The sequence below is a fragment of the Vanessa cardui genome, chromosome 16 (assembly GCF_905220365.1).
Source record: "Vanessa cardui chromosome 16, ilVanCard2.1, whole genome shotgun sequence".
NCBI classification, from domain to species: Eukaryota; Metazoa; Arthropoda; class Insecta; order Lepidoptera; family Nymphalidae; genus Vanessa; species Vanessa cardui.
Window position 1 is genome coordinate 2,670,251 of NC_061138.1, and position 23,912 is coordinate 2,694,162.

General features: G+C 33.1%; 1 protein-coding gene across 1 annotated transcript in view; it reads right to left on the reverse strand.

The window, feature by feature from the left end:
- Nucleotides 1-2,987: 2,987 nt before the first annotated feature.
- LOC124536252 (prolactin-releasing peptide receptor-like) overlaps nt 2,988-23,912 on the reverse strand; it is an 81,804-nt gene continuing 60,879 nt past the window's right edge. The window contains exon 2 of the mRNA XM_047112758.1: nt 2,988-4,415. Coding sequence (XP_046968714.1) covers nt 3,005-4,369 — 1,365 coding nt within the window. The 5' untranslated portion in view covers nt 4,370-4,415 and the 3' untranslated portion in view covers nt 2,988-3,004. The remainder of the gene's footprint in view (nt 4,416-23,912) is intronic.

Genomic DNA, 23,912 nt, shown 5'->3' on the forward strand with positions numbered 1-23,912 from the left:
AGTGGTGTGATTTCAAATTAAGGCTAGACACAGGCATTTATTGTAATAAATCGAGTAACATTATCATCACTTTTTTATAGTTGTTTAATTTTGTAAAATTAAACAATATATTTTTTTTATAGTTGTTTAATTTTGTAAAAATAAAAATTATATTAAATTATTTGCTCGTGTCTCGCTGATATAAAAGTTATTCAGGTAACGAAGAAAATGAACGAGACAAGCCTTTTGTTGCGATTTTTTTTTAATTTACAACGTCTGCCACACGGGAAAATTGTATAGAGATTTTCAACGCCGGTTCCATTAAAGCCGACACTTTGAAGTGTTGTATATTATTGTGGAGAATAAAAGAATTTTTTTTCAATTTTAAAATATAAAAAATATCAGTTTTTAATTTATGCTTACTAAAGCACACAGAGTGCATCTTCATGATCACTGAATATGCTCAATTTATGATTATAATTAATCTCGGCGGTAAAATAAAACATTGTGAGGAAACCTGTATGTGACTAATTTCAAAAAAATTCTGCTGCATGTGTATTCCATAAACATGCATTGGAATAGCGTGGTGGAATGTGTTCCACACTTTCTCCTAAAAGCGAGAGAGGCCTTAGCCCAGCGGTGGGAAATTTAGAGGCTGTTGTTGGTGTTGTTGAAGCGTATAGAAAATTGTATAATTCAATGATACAGTATATCTATTAAAACGTAATTGAGAACGAGTTATGAAAATCATTTGAATGAAAACAAATGAATATCAATATAGAAATAAGATGCTAGGAATGTTATAAGTTATATTGTTAATCGTTTAGCTTTAAACTTCCGAACATCAATAGTTATATGTAAACTTGTAATCAATTAATGCCAGTTTCCAATTTCAGTTCAATTGAAAATGTTTGTTTTGAAGATTAAGCCCTCATCTACATAGGATTTGAACTCAGATTAGGGTTGCCAGTGGTAAGGTTTTTCCAGTACAAAATTTCATATCTAGTGTTCTTTATATGAATTGTATGTGCCTTTCAATGCTTACTTCGAAATATATGTTTTTTTATAAATAGAAAAAAAAAATTAGTAGTTTAAATAAAAAAAGCGTCTTGCATATATTATAAACGACAATTACATATGAGATCTTTGACTTGTAAATTGTAATACTGTTCTATTTTCAAACTTTTTTGATTTTTTTTTGTAGGTGTAATGATTTTATATCGTCTTTACAGAAACGATTCGATTTGATTACTTAATTGAGAACAGCCCTCCTAACTCACACCTGTAAAAGTTTGTTTAGCACGTACGTTATTATTCGTGATCGTATTTATATAGAAATTGTAGCTGTGTTGTGCATGACGATTGAAGGTGGATTGTGTGTATTATAAGGTTTCTATACAGAAATATTATAACCTACACGTTAGTTTATATGACATTTCACCTCTTTTGAAAACCGAATGATCGAAGCGTACGAGTTTATATGACATTTCATTTCTTTGAGAAGCAAGTAATTATATACGTACAAAGGATTCAGAGTTTATAGAATTTATCTGTATACAAGATGAACTAAAACGTCAAAAATAAAATTACTTCACTCCGAATTTTTGAATTTTTTTTGTTGCGTTCAGTTTTTTCTATTTATATTAAATTTATTATAATCAATATCACTGTGTGACGTTAACAGTTTTGTTCTACGACAAGGTTCGATTTCCTTCTTATAGAATACAGTTATTTATTCGCTCAAAACTTTAGGTTTGTCTATAATTTAATTTGTACTTGGATTAACTAATATTTGTGTTTGTTATGAAATTTAGTGAAGTTATTACAAGAGATGAAATATTTATTACATAAATAATATATAACGATATTATTTTTAATTACAAAATGCTTAAGCGGACTAAAACATTGCTACCAATATTCTTAGGAAGTTTAAAAAAAAGAGATGCATTTCATTACGCTTTAAAAAAAAATACAGGACTCAAAGAAATGTAAAGCCTTGTCTGGTTTTAGAAACTTCAAACTTTAAGCAACAATAAATTTTACCAAAGAGAAAAGTGCCATTAAAAACTGCTTTTATGAGCCTCCTTGCTCAAAGAATATTTTGACCTTGACTTAGCTTATTTAACTACCGTATATTTATAATCGACTGCTTTTTAGTATAGAAAGCATAATAATTTTAGTCATATAATGATTATCTGAACAAAACTCAACATAAGAAGAAATTATTTTCTATCATTACTCGAAAAGGTTTTGTATTATATGTTTTTGTTTGCCTCTGAATTTTCCGTGTGCAATTTTGTAGTACGCGAATTCATGATCGATAAAATCGCATGTAACACAGTAATAGAAACACTGAAGTAATTACGACCTCGTCAAATAAAACACATCGAGGTGCAAAAAATGTGCAGTGAAGTTGCCTTACTATTTATTTAAGCAAGAAATGCACTTAAAGAAAACTTGGACCATTACTGCATCGTAAACAAAGTGAAAACCAAGTTACATAAAATAAACATGCTTTGCTAAATAATACTCTTACTGTTTATCATTATAAATGGGACGCTTTTTCGTATATTAGTGAAACAAACGGATGTTTGACTATATTTCATTGTAATAGCGCATCTCACAGTGAAAAATTAAATTAATTCAATAATATACAACAATAACAACAACAACAGCCTGTAAATTCCCACTGCTGGGCTAAAGGCCTCCTCTCAACATATTCCACCACGCTGTTCCAATGCGGGTTGGTGGAATACACATGTGGCAGAATTTCTATGAAATTTGTCACATGCAGGTTTCGATGTTTTCCTTCACCGCTGAGTACGAGATGAATTATAAAGACAAATTAAGCACATGAATCAGCGGTGCTTGCCTGGGTTTGAACCCGCAATCATCGGTTAATATGCACTCGACTCAATTAAAATATAATTATTTAAATTCAATAATCTTCTTGAATTTATCAATGATCAGAATACATATATACATACATACATAAATATAACACTTACTATTTGATTGGATTTGTCTACTTCGGTTCGCTGATTTGTGATTCTTCGTCTATTAACTGTAAATTAATATTCTCATTCTTTGGTTGAAACGTTGATGAGATATTCTTCTCTTCTAACAGAATGTTTTCAATCTCAACACCATTGTCTTTCTTTCCACCGTCAAATATCCGTTGTTTTATTGACGGTCCTCTATTGAAAGAAGACGCTAATAACGTTTCTTGAATCGTTTCATTACCGTTGCATATTTTATCAGTTTTATGGGTAGGCATCCTCCCTGAGTGATAGCTGTTCCGAACACCTCCTGTCGATTCGAAAAACGGTAGAACTTGTTTGAACTCCTTTCTAAAATTCTCATTTAACCACGCGTACAGGAAAGGGTTATAGCATGTCGATGCCATTGCCATAGAATGTGCGAGAAAGAAGGAAACGTAATAATAATTCCACTCCGTCATCTGAGCGTAGAAGTCGTTAAATATATTTATTAAATTTAATGGCAACCAAGATATGCCAAATATAGCGACCATGGATATGAGCATCCTATTCGTTCTTCTTTTTCTATCTCTGTCTGCTTCTTCCCTTCTTGTATTTTTAGCACCTGGCTTCGACCGAGCTCGGTCGTTTAATCTTAAACTAACGCACGTATAACATATCGCTATAACTAAAAATGGTATAAGGAATTGTAAAACAGTCGTGAAGACTCCAAAGATTTTTCTCGATTTGTCAGATGGCCAACTTTCCTCGCAGTATGTTTTATTATTCGTTATTTGGATCCCCATAAAGAGTCCATAAGGACATGTGACGACTAAAGAAAATACCCAAATAAATATTATAATGAATATGCAAGTGTTAAGCTTCATTCTTGGATGAAAGGGATAAATAATGACAAAGAATCTGTCTATCGCTATCGATGTTAGTGTGAGAGTGGAAATATAGACACTAGTCCCTTGAGCATATGGCATTAAATGGCATAACAATCGTCCAAAGACCCATCTTCCAATAAAAGTGTACATAGGTGTCAAAGGAACAGCAAAAACACAAAGTAGTATGTCCGATAAAGCCAAGTTTGTTATGAAGAGGTTCGTGACAGTTTGCATCGCTCGATTTCGGAAGACAACATAGCAGACGAGAACGTTTCCAAAAACGCCGAGCACGAATATTATGGAATAGAGTATGCAGAAAGCCACTTGGACAATTTTCACATCGATGATATCGGTTGTTCGATTCGATTTTGGTTCGTCTATCACTTCGACTGATTCTCCTGTTAACGTTTTTGTCAAAATCAGGACTCCCCCGACGAAAGATGTGCCGTTTAGATTCATAGCAGCGGACGCATATTTGATCATTGATATATCATCAAAGCTGCCATTGTAACCGGACAGCATTTTACTTGTAGAAGGATCTTGTCAATAGGGAAACTCGCCAATCCATCTGTAAACAAAAATAATATTGTTACTCAAATTTATGGTGAATCTTAATTTGTACTTTTCTAATATAGCTTTGAGAAACTTTTGTATTAACCCTAAGAAACACAGGAGGTGCGTAAAATCTGTGAGCTTGTACAGAGTACAACTCCGTAGGAGTAATAGCTTATACGAGTATTATCACAGACACAAAAACAGCTTCGGTCTCGTGTTTAGCAGTACACAAATAGAGTGAAGATATTACATTTCTTTAAGTGCCAGTGTATATGGGTGAGGGAGATCACTTACCATGTGCTTGTAAGCAATGTTATATACGACATACAAAAATAAGTAAATTCCATGGTCAAAAATGTTTTGTGTCATATATTACTTATTACTAATTTTATCATATGGCAATATTATATACAACATCTTATAACCCGTCGATAAAGAATATGAAATTCATATAAATAAAATTTTAACAAAAAGAAAAACCGACTTCAAACAAAACCCTATTTTAAAACAAATGAATATTCACGAAAAAGTAATAAAAATAATTGCGTATTCAACATATTTTTTAGAGTCTTCCTAAGTTAAATGAAATGAAAAATATTAGACTACTTAAAAGTCGATTAACGATTATATCATGTAGTTATAGTTATTGGTATATTTGGAGCCGGTGTCAGCTACAGTGTCCTTGCCCCAACAATCAAAAGAAAGAAGCGATACGAGCCCCTTGATTGATCCAGTATATTATTGTGTAAAAGGTAATTTGTAAAAAACATATTTGTTAAAGTATTCTCGTATTGTTTTTTGATAGATATACTGTAGGGTTTTATTGGCTGACACCGACTCCAAATATAACAATAATTATAACTACATGATATAATCGTTAATCGACTTTTAAGTAGTCTAATATTTTTCATTTCATTTAACTTAGGAAGACTCTAAAAAATATGTTGAATACGCAATTATTTTTATTACTTTTTCGTGAATATTCATTTGTTTTAAAATAGGGTTTTGTTTGAAGTCGGTTTTTCTTTTTGTTAAAATTTTATTTATTTTTTGATTTTAAGTGAAGCTGATGTTGACTAACTAATTTTTTTTAATATGGATAGATTAAGCGTTCCGTTTATACGAGTCAGAAACTACTTCGAGGACAATTTCAAAGGAAACTTGCGAATAAAGCAAAAATAGACTTTCGAAAATGCGGATTTAATACGTCACGCGGCGTGAACTACAAGGATCCCTCGAAAGAGCTGTAATCGAACTCAGCAAAAAAACTTTGAAAAAGACCAACTATATTTCGTACATCATATGACATCACATCACATACACAAAATTTGGTTAAAGATAGTAAGAAATTCTGCCCCATATCGCACCCTAACTGCGAGCCGTATAGGAGTTCCATCACTACATAGTATAAAACAAAGTCGCTTTCTCTGTCCCTATATCTTTAAATCTACGCAACGGATTTTGATGCGGTTTTTTTTAAAAGATAGTGTGATTCAAGGGGAAGGTTTTTGTATATAATACATGAACAATATAGTAAAGAAACACTGATAATTTTAGAAGATTGCGATGTGATGTCGTATATAAACAAATTCTGTAGTATATTTAGTATCAGTATTGCACCCGTGCGAAGCCGGGGTGGGTAGCTAGTTGATTATAATATTCGACTATGATAATTACATAAACATAACCACATTACGGAAGGTGACTCAAATATCCAAATAACCTATAAATAAAAGATTCGATCGAGTATCGCTAACGTGCTCCTCAGAATTGTTCCGTTCCCTTCCGTTCTGTTACTTTGTCATGGATCCTGTGCTCAGAACCTTACCAAACTTTCACCAAATTACCCTTGAAGTATATATTTTATAATAAAAAAAGAATTATCAAAATTGGTTAACGTGATTTTCAGTTATTCACCTATTTGTCGCGCATATACATAATGCAAATTTAAGACTTATGTCGTTTTCACATGGATACCATCATCGGAAAAAAAAATAAAAAAAATGGGACCCCACGGGAAGCACTACCTTTCAAACAAAAAAAAATTTATCAAAATCGGTCCACCCAGTGAAAAGTTATGAGGTAACAAACATAAAAAAAAAAAAAAAAAAAAAAAAAAAAAAAATACAGACGAATTGATAACCTCCTCCTTTTGGAAGTCGGTTGAAAAGGAATACATTTTCAAACAGAAGATTTGACCACGTAAAAGATTATATCATCTTTGCAAACTTCCACTTAATGTTCAGTGAATTATCTTAATCTTTGTAAACCATGCCTTTTTATTGGATATTTCTTCGAGTACTCTATTTAATTACACTTTAAATAATAAACCATAATGGACATAATTGAATTGTGCGTAAGAATTGCTACTATTAATTTGCGCCGACATTTACTTTCCTTTTACGACCCGAAATGTTTTCTTGGTGCTATTAAGACTTTAATGTTTTTGTTTTACTTAACAATAGCTAGAAGGGAGATTGCTTGTACCCAGACTGATTCATGATTAATCGTGTCTTATAAATTAAAATGCTAATTTTCTTTTCATATTTTTTCTATACAATAAATACTAATTAGAGGCCTCAGTTTTAATAATCCTAATAGAAGTCATTTTTATTCATAAACCAAATTACCAAAACGTCCTAACATCCTACCGAAATACTCAGTAGGTTAACAACCTTACTGCGATATATTTAAGGCTTCATATTTAATAAAACTATTACACGCACCCACCAAATACGAGCTGGGTTACAAAGTCAATTTTTCTTATCATTGGTATAATATATTATATTTTATTCTATGATAAGTATCTAGAAATTATTTTCTTTGATTTGTGGATTTCTCCAATTATAAAGATTCAAATTCAACTTCATATTGATGACGAGTTTGTTAATTGTAAAAATTAATAATGACCGACAGAAATTCCCGGTTTTTACGTTCGAATATTTTTTCCAAATATCACTATTTGAGCGCGGAATATCTGTCACACGAGTGGTAACCCAACATGTCTTGCATTTAATCCCACTACCAATTAAATTAGTGTTGTTATGATGTTTAGAAATCATAATATAATAAACAAAAACTCCAGGTACGACTATAAATATTTGTGCCTGTACAAATTGTGTTATTACATTGCCAATATATATACGCGCTAGCCTGGGCCGGTCTTACCAATCCTTACCTGAATAACTAAGATGTCTATTGTGCCTACAAGATATAGATAGATATCATCACAATGGGTTACAATGTCTTATCAACAAAATAATAGATTCAAATCGCATTAACACCAACATATAGCATAGAGCACCAACGTATTCACTAGAGCATGGCACGGTTCGATCGCATGCATTTGTTTTGGTTAAGCTGCTGGGATCCTTTGTTCCTAATGTATATATAATTGCATTTGCTTGATCTCACTGCTGAAGAACAATGCGAATAGTGCACCTTTGTGCTACAATTTCCGGTAGATGATTGCCCACGCAGACTGCACTCATATTACAAAGCAGTTTGTTTCTCAAATGTATCTTAAAATAAAATTCTTGTAATCACCAAGATTTTCACTGTCAGTATTTTTTTACATAGTGGTAATCGAGCCGAGAGTGTAAAGTGATTAGAACGCGAAAATTCATCGAGAATAAATCTACATGTGTAATTCGAATTTCTGCCATGTGGGTCCATCGCTCATCAGATCAGCGTGGTGGCATAAACCTTTTCCTCAAAAAAGGAGAAGGCTTTACACTTTTGTTTAATTAATAAAGAATCGGCGCATTACTTTGTCATGTGTGTGTGTGTGTGTGTGTATGTGTAACTTAAATTAAATTCTATGTTAATCTGTTCCATGTGTAATCGTCTAGTATGCCAAATATTAGTTACATAAAATATTATCTTCATGACGTTCAAACTTGATTTATTAACAAACTTTTAATTAAAATAAACTAACAACCTGTCGCATATGTATAACTTCAAACAGTTGACATTTATCAAACTTGTACCAAACAATAGAATTCATTTTGATTCTCGAATTAATATAAGAATTTGGATTCCCTATAACAAATTTCTCGCATTGTACGATTTACATTAAGAATTTACGACATACGAGCTATCTGTGTTAATATGTGTTGGACTTAATGGGGCCGTCGCCATGACAACCACAGACGATTGTGTCCTTGCCTAATGTGACAAATTTATTTGCACCAATCCTTCAAGCTAATTTAACTCTTATTACAAAGACATAAGGGAATGTAAAGCTTGTCTTGTTTTCAGATTTACGCCAATATAATGTTAAATGTACTTGTTGATTCAGGTGTAACGAATCTCTAATAAAATTGGTTTATAACAAAATAATCTCCTATTTTTTCCCCTATAGATATAAAAACTGTTAGAGGTGGCCCACGAAAATACAATTATTGATTTTAAAATAATGTAAATTATTTTTTTTATTATCCTTATTTTTATTTATCGTATATTGAATTAGTTATTGATCGATGTTCTTTTTTCAACCGTTTGTAATTAATAAGGAAGCTATTTCCAATCGCATCCTTGCAATCATTTTTTAAAGGGTTTTTACTAAGACTTGGTTTGCCTATAATTATCGCAAGACGGATATTTAAATGCGTATTTTTGAAAATATTTGTGTCATTTCTTTTTTGTTAAGTCATTCTTAACTTGCAATATTAAAGGCAAGGCATTATAAAAGATATGCCAAAGGAAATAAGTCTAGTGCTACAAACACTAGAACTACACTTATAACATTATTATATTGTTAACTAAGTTGGCCCTAAGTCATACGTCATACTATTGCATTGCTTTATAGTAAAAATAAAAGTAGTTTATACTATATTTTTTTATAATTATTCTGTTTATTTTAAAAACGGTTTAACCGATTTTGATGAACTCGAGTGTTTGATAGTTTAGATTAGATAGTCGGTTTCTTAGACTATTAAATGAATAAAATTATTGTTTCATGCGTAATAATTACAATTGATTACAATAAACAATAAAAATTATGTTAGTAAACTGATCATAGATTGAAAAGCTTAGTCGAACATGATAGAAAGTAACGTGAATGTTTTCTTATTCCTTACGTATGTTATTACTAACACGTCGGTGTTGGTTGAAGGATAAAATACAGAGGTACCTCTTATTTTTCTAACCCTGATTCGAAGGCTTATTGGTTTTCACGAACGCGTCATTCAAAGACCTTCGTTACTCGCATATTATATGTCTAATTTGTACTATAGTCATGGGTTTGAGTGCCAAGTAGGTTTTTTACATACAAGGCCACTACTACATCCGATGCTTAGGTTATAAATTCAAACTCAAGGTCAGGCCGGTGAGATTCTGGGAGCTGTAAGTATGTATAATCCTTCTGTGCACATATTGGAGTTGGTACTGGGTCTTAACTATTTCTTTGTTGGATTTGTCTTAACATTAGCGCACATAATTGTGCGGTACAATGTTGTGCCTATTTGGCTAGTCTTCAGTGATACTGCCGTTACCGAAATCAGTCAGGATATCATCATCAATAGTCATAGTAACATAATATGTTTAATTCAGATATAAGAAATATTTGAAAATTACTTCTTTGAGAAACGCAGCAAAATATCATTGAATAATGGTTTCAGTAATTTCGTTATAAGTAAAAAATTTAATTTGTACTATGTTTATGATTGAGAAAGTAAAACTGTCTGCTTGAATGTCCGTCTGTCTATATGGTGCGTTTTGACGAATCATCAATGAATTACCAAAACTACTTAAATTATATTACGCAAATACCTATCGTACAGAATTTACTCCTACCCTCATTTTGTCTTGAAGATTAGCAAATACAAAGAAAAACCAGTCGTATAGATTGTATACATATAAGCGCACATTCTGAATCCGATTTAGGTGATTATGTTAACGTAATCGAACACAAGCTTATAGGAAAGAAGGATACATTATCGTATTGGCTTAGAAAATGCGTTGAATATTTTTGAGATAAAGCTATTTCAACGTAGTTAGAAATACAGAGATAAATTTATAGATTCAATGTTTCGTTTTCAGCAGCGTATAATAACAACCTGTAAATTTCCCACTGCTGGCCTCGTTAGCATATTCCACAACACTGTTAGAGCTAGAGACTCTCTTCGGGATGTTTTTAACAAAGTGGAAATAATCAATATTGCATCACAATATATTTGCAACAATATTATGTATATTCACATTAACATTGATCACGTTGATAAAATCAGTGATAATCATTGTATATGCACTAGACGTAAGGATAAGCTTATAACGCCAAGTTTCCGACTCCGCAAAGTCAATTAATCTTTCTTGGGGGAAGGTATCCGTTTCTATGTTAAAATTCCACAGACATATTTAGCTTTGCCGATTCGTAAATTCAAATCGTTTGTAAAAAATACACCGGCAAATAAAGCGTATTATTCGATACAAGATTTTGTAGATGATAAAAAAGCTTGGAATTAATACCTGTTGACTTCCAGGCAGGATACATTGCATACATATATAATTGTATTTAAGTAATATAATTGTATATTTAAATTGTTGAAAAGAGTCACTACTGATTTTCTTGCCGATTCTTCTCGGTATAATCTATTTTCCGGTGGTAGCTTACTTAATTGTTCAATGACGATTCAAAAGTACTTGTAAAAGCCTACCTGAATAAAGTTTATTTTTATTTTTGATTTGGACTGCTTCAGTGCGGGTTCGATTCACATGTGACAAAATTGTGTTGAGAATAGATGTAGATTTCCTCACGATGTTTTCCATTACCGCCGAGCTCGAGATGAATTATAAACTCAACTTAAACACCAAGTAAATTCGGTGGTTCTTGCCTCTTTTTGAATACACAATCATCGGTTTTGATGTATGCGATTCATCCACTGGGCCATCTCGGATATTTTTATTATGCTGCCTTTAAACAGCGAGACTTCCAATAATGTGTTCTGGTATTTCTGTGCCAGTTTAAAAAGTATAACAAGTATCAGGGATGTATTATTAGCCCATTCAATGGCAACGTTGTAATTAATAAATACTTTTTACAGAGCACAAGCAGCCAGTTCGTCTGCCTTCCTATTAAAAAAGTATGAAGACAAGATACTATCTTCTAGACATTTCAGTAAGCGAATAAATAAAATTTCATAATAAAACAAGGCAAAATAACACCACCATTAATATTATCATGGTAGTAACAAGTTATCGGCTTCTATGATAATTCAATGTTACTGTTTTAGCTGCGGAGTTTAACAAAAATCGACTTTATCGCTAGAACGTCATATAAAATAAATGTAACAATTCATTTGATTATAACATATGAATACATAAAAAAATTGACAAAAAGAAAAACCGACTTCAAACAAAACACTATTTTAAACCAAATGAATATGCACTAAGAAATAATAAAAGTCCTCCTAAGTAAAACGAAATGAAAAATATTAGACTACTTAAACGTCGATTTATGATTATATAATGTCGTTACAGTTATTTTTATATTTGGAGCCGCTGTCAACTACGGACACGCGCCTCAACAAACAAAAGAAAGAAGCGATACCAGCTCCCTGTTTGACCCAGTATACTATTCTGTAAAAGGTTATTTGTAAAAAACATATTTCTTAAAGTATTCTCGTACTGTTTATTGATATATACTGGGTTTTCTTGGCTAACACCGACTCCAAATAAACAGCTTGCAAACAAAAAAAAATATCAAAATTGGTCCACCCAGTCAAAAGTTGTGAGGTAACAAACATAAAAAAAATACAAACGAATTGATAACCTCCTCCTTTTTGAAGGTCAGTCGAAAATAATGAGGAGCTTCTATTTTTAAAAATTGTTCGTATTTTAAAATTTCATTTCAATCAGTTGTAAGATGAAAACCACACATAACAGATGATGTCAAATAGTGATCCCACGGCCTGTAAGGACATGATCGCTTTAAGGCGTTACGGTAGTATGGGAAAGCAATGACGTGGCGCATGACTAAGAGTTCCGCTGCCTTTTAAAACCCCCTACGTGCATGTGAGATTTCACATAGTTATACTTGGTTTCACTTCACGTGGAAAAAGGACGTGTTCGCGTACTTACCAAGCCGTAATAAAATTTGTTCATCATTTTAAACTTTTAACAAACGGGTAAAATACTAAAGAAACAGTCGTCTCATTATAAAACTTTTTTTTCAGTATTTTGACCAAGACAAAGTTTTAAATGCCGTCTCATGTCAAATATTAATGTAATAAACAAATACAATGTTTTTTATTTTCTATGCATGTCAGGGAAATTGTTACACAATAGCATAATTTTATTTTATACATTTTAACGGTATCAATATTTTTCATAACGTAGACAAAAAATTGACACTAATAATAATACTTATATTATCTGTGGTAATCTTATCGACACATCCATAAAATAGAATGGATAGTTGTTTAGATATATGTACAAGCACATGCATGGCTTTTTTATGGGTCACGTAATATATTGTACTTAATATTTTATTCAGGAAATAGGTCAATCGCACTGACGTAATAATTTTTTCAATAACTTCTTATGAGTCTGGTTATGACGTGTAGATACATCAATTTATTTAGTTTTTTGTCCATTGATATGATAACATTAGACGCCTGAAAAGTTTAACAAAATTTAAATAATAAAACGTGTGAGTAGACTTTATGCAAAGCCCGTCTGAATAGGTTCCTCCTGGTAATCGACAGCATAGTCGGTAACTCTTTTGTGGAGAAATATATACGGTTACAACAGAATCGGAAAACGGTTATTCTCATGTCAGGATATTTTATTTTCCAATTCGCTGGTACTGTTTAATTTAAAATTATTCTGATTTACTTGGTGGTAAGGCTTTGTGCAAGCCCGTCTGGGTAGGTACCACCCACTCATCAGTTATTCTACCGCCAAATAACAGTACTCAGTATTGTTGTGTTCCGATTTGAAGGGTGAGCGAGCCAGTGTAACTACAGGCACAAGGGACATAACATCTTAGTTCCCAAGGTTGGTGGCACATAGACGATGTAAGGAATAGTTAATATTTCTTACAGATTCTATAATATTAAAAAAAAATAATAATAATCATCACCAGTGTATACTACACTTTGTATCTCAGTAGTGAAATATTTTATCAACATGCTCTACAACTTTTCCAATAGACAATTATTTAAAACATGCTACGAAAAACGTGAAAGTAGCAAAAACATCTTAATCGTATCTTTATTTTTCTCTTCAGATATCTCAATTACCATCAGCGGATAAAATATATAGGACTCAAATTGTAGGACGTAAATGAAGCAACAAAAAAAGTATCTTATAACAATTCTCGAATCACGACGCGTAGCCGAGTCATCGCTAGAAAACGATATCCTACCCTTTTTTCCAGATGGCGGCGAACGCACATAGGAAATCGAGGTCGTCAATTTCAAGTTAATTTTTTCTAAGCTTCGCCTACAACATATCTAGAAAACAGCCTTATCTCTTCATTTGCATTATTCGGCCTGTTTTTTGTATATAATGTAATCATCATATACAAAAGCAGATTACCCGCAAACTTAATCTTTCAGGTTAACTTAGTGCATTTATAACTTAACTCAAAATTACTTATGATAATTTTTAATATAATAATAATTTAGTAAAATACTAGTAATATACTCTTAACGTTTATATTTTTTATTAGTTAATTACTTTAAATACTTATACACGACATTAACGAAAAAAATTTAAAACTTAGGTGACTATTTATCACTCACTACAGGTATTTACAACACTATATATTAAGTTAATAACTAATAGAGTCTTAAATGAAAAACTAAAATCTAACAAGCATAAATATATAAGATAATATCAAATAAATTAATTAACAATTACTAAAACTCAACAGAATAAATAACATTTCAAAATTAGGATTGAAAAAAAATAAACATTCTATATCGCTTAGTATGAATATTTATTCAAATTATGTATTTAACTCTTGTGATTAAATTTAAAAATAGAGTTGACGAATATATGGCATTTAAAAATATACTTTGTTGAAATCTTTTCACAGTAAGGTTACAGTGAAGAAAATTGCTAAGATTAAGTAGATACAATGGTTCCGTTGTTCAATGGGTGGTCTTATGGCTATAGCCCTCACCAGATAAGCCGATCTGACATAGATTAAGTAATCTTTTACTAACTCAAAATTTTATCTGTCATAAAAAATAATCAATTAAATAAAGTCGTCTAAATCATTATGCCATTTAAATAAAAATAAGAATTTTTGAATATAAAAGACATCGGTCCCTGAAGATGACAGTTGACACTCTCGCAGTTAAACTATTGGACTTCACCTGCCACGAGAGTGTCATAACTGCTAACTTTCAAGCTTCGAGCCTCTAATGAAAATTTATTTCCAGAAAAGTAATATCGACTTTACCAGGGTGGGTAAGGCCAGGACCTCGAGAATGCTTATGATATGCAGTCTGATTAGCTATACTTGGCCAAAAAGGCAGGCTATCTATCTATACATTACTCGTACAAACCGGAGCATGCGTAAAGTTTCCGAACACACTAATACGCTTGCATAATGTAAACATACAATGAACAATAACTGTTATGTATTGGTAAATATTATATCTTTACTAGATCAAACTGCTCCCTGTAAACATTTAAAGCACTGCTAGCATATTTCTAATAATAATCCGCTTCAATTCTTAAATCTACAAATCTAATGCATGTTACAAGGACTAAGCCGTGTGCATAACGAAATATAGGGATGAGTCTCAGTACGTATTGCAAGCGTCGAAGGATTAGAGGACGTACTTTTGTAGGGGAAATAATTTGAAATAGTCACGTTCTTATGGAACAAATATCTTTCACTGTGTGCTCATAGTGAACTGACAGAAATGTTCACGTTAGGAAAAAAGGTTATGCCCAGGTGACCTTTCTCTCGATTTCGATTCCTGTGTGCGACGGGGTGTTAAGGACCTCGTATGAAAACTATAGGAAGAAGTTACTACCCGGTTAAATAGTAGTAATAAGTTTTATCAGAAAAATAAAATAAAAACGTAAACAAAATTCAAGAAAATTGTTTTCGAGGAACTAAAATAGAAAAAGCAAGTGCAGCTTTAGAAATGATAATAATAAATTAAACTAAATAAAAATTCTTTTATAATATTGCAGATAAATAATCCTACTGTATACAATGCCTAACTATGCTGTTATACGTAGAGGTTTTAGCGCAGAAATAAATCAATTTCTTATCACTTGACATGCATCTATGTTGACTACTCGTATACTTCAGCAATTAAAAAACAAATCGATGCATGAAAATACTATAGGATGTTTTTTTACTATAATGGCATGTATCTGTTTTAGAATCAACGTGTTTTGCGAGTATCAAGTACTTTCTCCATCCGAACATAGCGAGCGTGATTAGATGCCAGATGTTAGGTAGTCATTATTTATATTGAAAACATATGAGTACAGTTAGTACTTCTGTGTTTTTTATTAAATGTTGTTTTTTAAATAATAAGCGAGTAAAAACAATTGTAAAGAGCTGAGATAGCCCATTTTGGGTTCAAGCCCAGGCAGCACTATACGTGTGTGCATAACTTGTATTTATAATTCATCACGTGCTCCGCGGTGAAGGAAAACATCGTGAGGAAACCTGCATGTGTCTAATTTCATCGAAATTCTGCCACATGTGCATTCCTCAACCCTTCATTGGAATAGCGTGGTGGAATATGTTCCAAATCCTCTTCTTAATAAGAAAGGAGACCTTAGCCCAGCAGTGGGAAATTTACAGGCTGTAGTAATTTAAGATTGAATTTAAATTAAGAACGCCAGCTAATATCACAACCTTTATATTTAAATAAATAGTAAATTATCCAATCATAATGAATCATGTTGGGTCTTGTTGACACGGATAATCTATATATGTAAATTCTACACAAATAATCAAGTTTAAATTAAGCACACTGCTTAATAAATAAAACATATTTTATGAGATATACTCGTATTCTATTCGCTTACGAAGACGCGCCCCTCCACGTACAAATACTATGCGTGTATTAGTATGAGTAACACTAGTGTTTACAGAATGTCTTCGTGTGCGTGAGAAAAGTAACGACAGAAAAAAAATGTTAATTATGTTTATCATGTTAAAAAATCATTAATTTATCATATAGGGACGCGCTTTCTTTAGTGTATAGATCTACGTACTCGAAATACTTAAAGTAATATTACGGGGTCACAAAAAGTGACCCGAACTTACGTTTACACTTAGTGTCAGTTAAACTTTGATATGGGGTAGTGGAATCAGCCTAATATGTAAGTGATATATTATAATAAAACCTTTTTATAAGAAAACTTATCTTTATAAAAGCCTATTCCTGTATAAGAAAAAAACAGATTAAATTAAACCAAACTAATTTATTATACAACTGTGTCAAACGGTGCTATGGAATTATTATTTTTTAAGTATGCTGCACAAATCTTCAGTCACTCCTACTCAGTCCTCACTATTAGCTGTATGTGTGTGTGTGTGTGTGTGTGTGTGTGAATCCAATTAAATGTGTTTTAATTTAATCATTTTTCCTATATTTCTAGTCTTAAAATGAAAAGAATAGTATCATGCTAGTGTTCAACCGGGCCAAGGCTCTTATTCCCAAAGAAGAAAAGGTTCAGAGCCGATTCCATTAAGCTGCGCCAATGCAGTTTGGTGGATACACACGTAGTTGAATCACGTACAATTAACAACATGGATGTTACCTCATGATAATTTCCTTTACGAGATGGATTATGGACATAAATCAATAATCAAGCACATTGAAATTCAGTAATGCTTGCCTTAACCACTGAACCACTGGGCTCTGAGTATATCCATATATATATATATGTCTTTTTTTTATGGAATAGGTGGCAAACGAGCAGGAGGCTCATCTGATGGAAAGTGACTACCACCGCCCATGGACATCTGCAACACCAGCAGGTGCGTTGCCGGCCTTTTGAGAAAGAAGTAGGCTCTTATCTTGAAGGTACCCATGTCGTATCGGTTCGGAAAAACCGCTGGCGAAAGCTGGTTCCACAAAGTGGTGGTGCGAAGCAGAAAATGTCTGAGAAATCGCGCTGTTGTGGATTTTCGGACATCAAGGTGGTGCGGGTGAAACTTAGAATTTTGACGAGATGTCCGAAGGTGAAATTCAGCAGCCGGGATTAATCCGAACAATTCCTTGGAACATTCCCCGTGAAAAATTCGGTAGAAGATGCAGAGTGATCCGACATCTCTACGCAAAGCCAAACGATCAAGGAGGTCGGAAAGGGCTTGATCGTCGATAACTCGAGCCGCTCTACGTTGGATGCGGTCAAATGGAAGGAGCTGGTACTGGGGAGCACCCGCCCAGAGGTGGGAGCAGTACTCTATGTGAGGCCGAATTTGTGCCTTGTAAAGTTTTAGGCGATGGGCCAACGTGAAATACTGTCTCGCCTTGCTGAGCACAACAAGCTTTTTTGAAGCCAATTTGGCTTTGCCTTCCAATTGACCGCGGAACTGAACGAGGCTCGAAATATCAACGAAAAAACATCAAGATATAATTAAGCATCATGTTACTAGATGATGCTATGACTCACAGGGGTAGAATAGTTACTTTTGACGTGGGTTAAGCAGCGTTGAGCTAGTTTAGCATAAACGATTACACCATAGGGACAAAGCCGACGAGATAAGGTCAGATTGCCTAGGTCGGGTTTATGACAATTTTCTAACACACATATATAAATTGCATGACATATCACGCCAATTTTATTATCCCATGGTTACTCTAAATTATTGTGATAATATCGTTGGACTAGACAACTGCGCATTTATTATACTGCAAAAGAATGCACAAAGACAGGTGAATTATCTAATGCCTCATTCTTATAATCGAATGGGACGGCAAATACGATACGACTGGATAACTATTTCCAGGACGGGCAAGGCACAGGGCGAAAAGTTTTAAAACATTTTCAAGGCACAGAATGTACACTTGCTACTTCCAGATGGTCTGTAATTGAGAATTTTTCGCGACACAAACCCGATTACTTTTTGTCAGCTCGACCTGGAAGCGTTCGAACCCAGGACCATAACACCTGCGACCTTTTATCTAGACACTAGACTGATGAGGCAATCACTCTAAATATAATGTGACGTAGCAAACTGAATACCATTTGAAATGCCTTTGGAATTTCGAAACCAGCGAGCGTTTGCAAATAGACGACGCAGTATAATGACAATTCACAGGACAATATACAAACGATGAGCCAGTACATAAGGTACCAATAATTCCAGTAAATTAATAATTTCATAATTCCGTTTTCAAAAAATGAATCCTCTTATTTTCATTTTTCTATATTTACTAGATACAAAAGCTACAAACGAGTCTGATGATAAGTAACTATATATGATATAGAGTCGAGATGGACCAGTTGTTAGCACGCGTCCATCTTAAAAGATGATTGCGGGTTCAAACCCAGGCAAGCACCGCTGTTTCATGTGCTTAATTTGTCTTTATAATTCATCTCGTGCTCTGCGGTGAAGGAAAACATCGTGAGGAAACCTGCATGTGAAAAATTTCATAGAAATTCTGCCACATGTATATTCCACCTACCCGCATTGGAACAGCGTGGTGGAATATGTTCCAAACCTTTTCCTAAAAGGGAGAGGAGGCCTTTATCCCAGCAGTGGGAATTTACAGGCTGTTGTTGTTGTTGATAAGTAATTAATATATATACTAGTGTGGTAAGAAATGTCAGATATTTATCGGAACACTAAACTTAGTAGTTGCATTAGCAATGTGACGAATGGTGTAACCTCAGACGAGCGTAGGCAAAGCCATATAAACAAGAGCAATTTAGCTAGATATTGTTTTGTTTTTAATCATACTTGAAACGGTAATTCGGGACTCCCGCATAGACATTGATTACTGATATATTATCAGTAATCGTGTAGTATATGTGTATATAATTTCTATTTTTATTAATAAATGTATTTAATGTCCATAATAAACTAGCTGTGCTCTCGACTTCACCTGCTTTTGAGTTTTACAAAAAAGTGATTATTTCGTTCATAGTTTTAACTATAATTTATTAATTCTGTATTAGGTAGCTTTTGTAATATTAAGTCGTTGGTGGGAGGCACTATTCGCAAAATATTAGATTATGTGTAAGGACCCTGTGATTGAAACATTGACACACACAAACTGCTCTGTGTAAACATTTAAATAGACAACACTGCTAGCATATTTCTAATAATAATCTGCTTCAATTCTTAAATCTACAAATCTAATGCACGTTACAAGGACTAAGCCGTGTGCATAACGAAATATAGGGATGAGCCTCAGTACATATTGCAAGCGACGAAGGATTAGAGGACGTACTTTTGTAGTGGACATAATTTGAAATAGTCACGTTCTTATGGAACAAATCTTTCGCTGTGTGCTCATCGTGAACTGACAGAAATGTTCACGTTAGGAAAAAATGTTATGCTCCGTCCAGGTGACCTCTCTTGACTCGAGCACAGGAAGTGCTACGGGGTGTTTAAGACCTCATATGAAAACTATAGGAAGAAGCTGGTTAGAGAGCAGTAGTTGGTTTTATCAGAAAAATAAAATAAAAACGTAAACAAAATTCAAGAAATTCCTCGAAAACAGGAACTAGATTAGAAAACCTACGCTGCAGTCTTGGAAATGATAATAATAAATTAAACTAAAAATATATATTTTTTAAAACTGTTTTTGTAACAATTTTGATATTAATACTATTTCTGCCAAACTTGCTATTCTAATATTGCAAATAAATAATCTCCTAACGTATACAATGCCTAACTATGCTTTTATACGAAGAGGTTGAAAAATGAATACAAAAAAACACGTTTTAGCGCAGGGATAAATCAATTTCTTATCACTTGACATGCGTCTAGACTAATCCTATACTTCAGCAATTAAAAAACAAATCGATGCATGAAAATACTATAGGATGTTTTTTACTGTCATGGCATTTATCACTTTGAGAAGCAACGTGTTTTGCGAATATTTTAAAGTATTTTCTCCGTCCGAACATAGCAAGCGTGATTAGATGTCAGATGTTAGGTAGTCATTATTTATATTGAAAACATATATACGAGTATAGTAATGTACTGTGTTTTTATTAAATGTTTGTTTTTTTTTTATAATACGCGAGTAAAAACAACTGTGAAAAGCTGAGATAGCCCAGTGGTTGGAACGCGTGCATCTTAACCGATGATTTCGGTTTCAAGCCCAGGCAAGCACTATACGTGTATAACATAGTAAAGGAATATAGGACAAGGAATCCAATCAAATGTGTTTTATTTAATTCAATTTTAATTTTTTATACACGATATATCTAGTCTTAAAATGAAATTAATAGTATCAGGCTGCTAGTGTCCTACCGGGCCAAGGCTTTTATTCGCATAGACAAGAAGATTCAGTGCTGATTCCATTAAGCTGCGGCAATGGAGTATGGTGGATACACACGTGGTTGAATTACGTAGAATTAACAACATGGATATTTCCTCATGATAATTTCCTTCTCTGAGCACGAGATGAATTATGGACACAAATCAATAATCAAGCACATTGAAATTAAGTAATGCTTGCCTTGCTTTGAACTCCCAATCATCAGATAACCACTGGGCTCAGAGTATACTACATATCTGTATGTATGTCTGAACATCAGGATATAATTAAGCATCATGTTACTAGATGATGCTATGACTCACAGGGGTAGAATAGGTACGTTTGACGTGGGGTAAGCAGCGTTGAGCTAGTTTCCCATAAACGATTACACCATAGGGACAAAGCCGACGAGATAAGGTCAGATTGCCTAGCTCGGGTTTATGATAATTTTCTAAAACGCGTGTATAAATTACATGATATGGTTACTCTAAATTATTATGATAATATCGTCGGACCGGACAACTGCGCATTTATTATCATCACAAAGAGAGGTGCATTCTCTAATTCCACATTCTTATAATCGAATGGGACGGCAAATACGATACGACTGGAAATTTTGAGGCACGGGATGTACAGTTGCTACTTCCAGACGAACTGTTCTTAAGAATTTTTCGATAGACAAACCCGATTACTTTTTATCGGGTCGATCTGGAGTTCTAACCCAGGACCTTGGGATCTGCGACCTTTTATCTAGCCACTAGACTGACGAGGCAGTCACTCTAAATATAATACGACGTAGCGAACTGAATACCATTTGAAATGCCTTTGGAATTTCGAAACCAGCAAGCGTTTGTAAATAGACGACGCAGTATAATGACAATTCACACGACAATATACATACGATGAGCCAGTAAATAGGCTACCAATAATTTCAGGAAATTAACAATTTCATAATTCCATTTTCAAAAAATGAATCCTTTTATTTTCCATTTTCTATATTTACTAGATACAAAAGCTACAAACGAGCCTTATGATAATTAACTAATGTAGATACTAGTGTTGTAAGAAATGTCAGACATTTATCGGAACACTAAACGTAGTTGCATTAGCAAAGTGACGAATGGTGGTACCTCAGACGAGCGTAGGCAAAGTCATATAAACAAGATCACTTTAGCTAGATATTGTTTTGTTTTTATTCATACTTTAAAGACTTTTAACAAAATATCGATAATTCGGGACTACTTCTTATAGACATTGATTACTGATATCATAAAATATTCCAATATTGCTGGTAGCCTTCGGAATGGCTGGTTCATTTTTCGTCCGGAGTTTCGGAATTTCGATTCAACGGGAACATGCTGCTAGCGTTCTCGTGATCATTCCAAGTGCTCGTGATTTGTAAAGTCGCTATTTACAATTTTTATATGTGTATATAATTTCTATTTTTATTAATAAATGTCTTTAATTTCCATAATAAACTAGCTGTGCTCGCGACTTCACCTGCTTTTAAGTTTTACAAAAAAGTGATTAATTTCGTTCATAGTTTTAACTATAACTTATTAATTCTGTATTAAGTTGATTTTGTGATATAAAGTCGTTGGGCACCTCACGTTACTGGAGCCTATTTGGACATTTCAGCGTAACTTTCTATAAATAATCATAATATAAAAAAGCCTACGTTACACCTTATCACAACAGGTATCTTCAAGTGAAAATGCCGCAAAATCTGTCCAGCTGTTCCAAAGATAAGCCGAAACAAACAAACAGACAGACAGAGAAAATATTAGTAAAAAAAATCATTTTGGTATGTGTAACATGTATGAATACATATACAATTAATAAAGAGGTTATTTTAACATTACAAACAGACTATCTAATTTTATTATGTGTTAAAATACAATAAATGAAGTTTCATTAAAATAAACAACCTCTTTTCTTTATCAACCACGATAGTTAAGATGTCCTGTTCGTCGTGTGGATTATTTACTCAGTTAACCTTTTAAACGGGAACACAAACAAACATGGTATTAATGTTGTAACAAGTACTTTTATTGAGGAGAAAGTTATATTGGCTTTACTTGGTGATAAGAACAAATCATACATCGTAATGGCGTACGATATGACGCTTCCTTATGACGTCACGTTCTCTTTTTCCTTCAACGTTATTTACTTGTACGAGTTTATAATTACATAACAAACTTCGTAGCCATGCATTATTTTAATAATAATAATCTAAAAATATTTTTAACCACTATTCGCAAAATATTAGATTATGTGTAAAGACCCTGTGATTGAAACATTTTAAATTAAGTTTTCAAAAATCCTGTACTTGAATATTCACTAACTTCTTCCTGTAAGAATACAAACATTTTTAATTATTTTCAAGTTATATAATTTATAATAAACTAAACACTTAAGAAGTGATTTCTACTCTACTTAAATAAAATAATAACAAATATTTCCAACAGTAAAGTTCGTAAATAATATTTTACTATATTTAAGTAACCATTGTTTCAATACTATGTATGTATACAATAAACTAATATCTCAAGATTAGCTTTTTACTTCTACCTGTGATCAAATTCAAATTAATTAATATTATTTTGATCCAAATGTTAATGGTGGTTGATGACGCAATCGGCGACCAATGAGCGTTCCATATTTGTTCCGGTTGGTTAATCCAACATTGATTAACGTTCCAGAACCTGGAGATTAAGTTTTATATTAGGTAATAATGTAAAGTAATGGTCTGCAAATGTTCCACAATGGGACTTAGGCCTTCTCTCATTTTAAGGAGAAGTTGGCATTTAATCCAACAACAACAATAGCCTGTAAATTCCCACTGCTGGGCTAAAGGCCTCCTCTCCCTTTAAGGAGAAGGTTTGGAACATATTCCACCACGCTGTTCCAATGCGGGTTGGTGGAATACACATGTGGCAGAATTTTTTTTAATTAGTTTTCCTTCACCGCTGAGCACGAGATGAATTATAAAGTCAAATTAAGCACATGAATCAGCGGTGCTTGCCTGGGTTTGAACCCGCAAGCATCGGTTAAGATACACGCGTTCTAACCACTGGACCGTC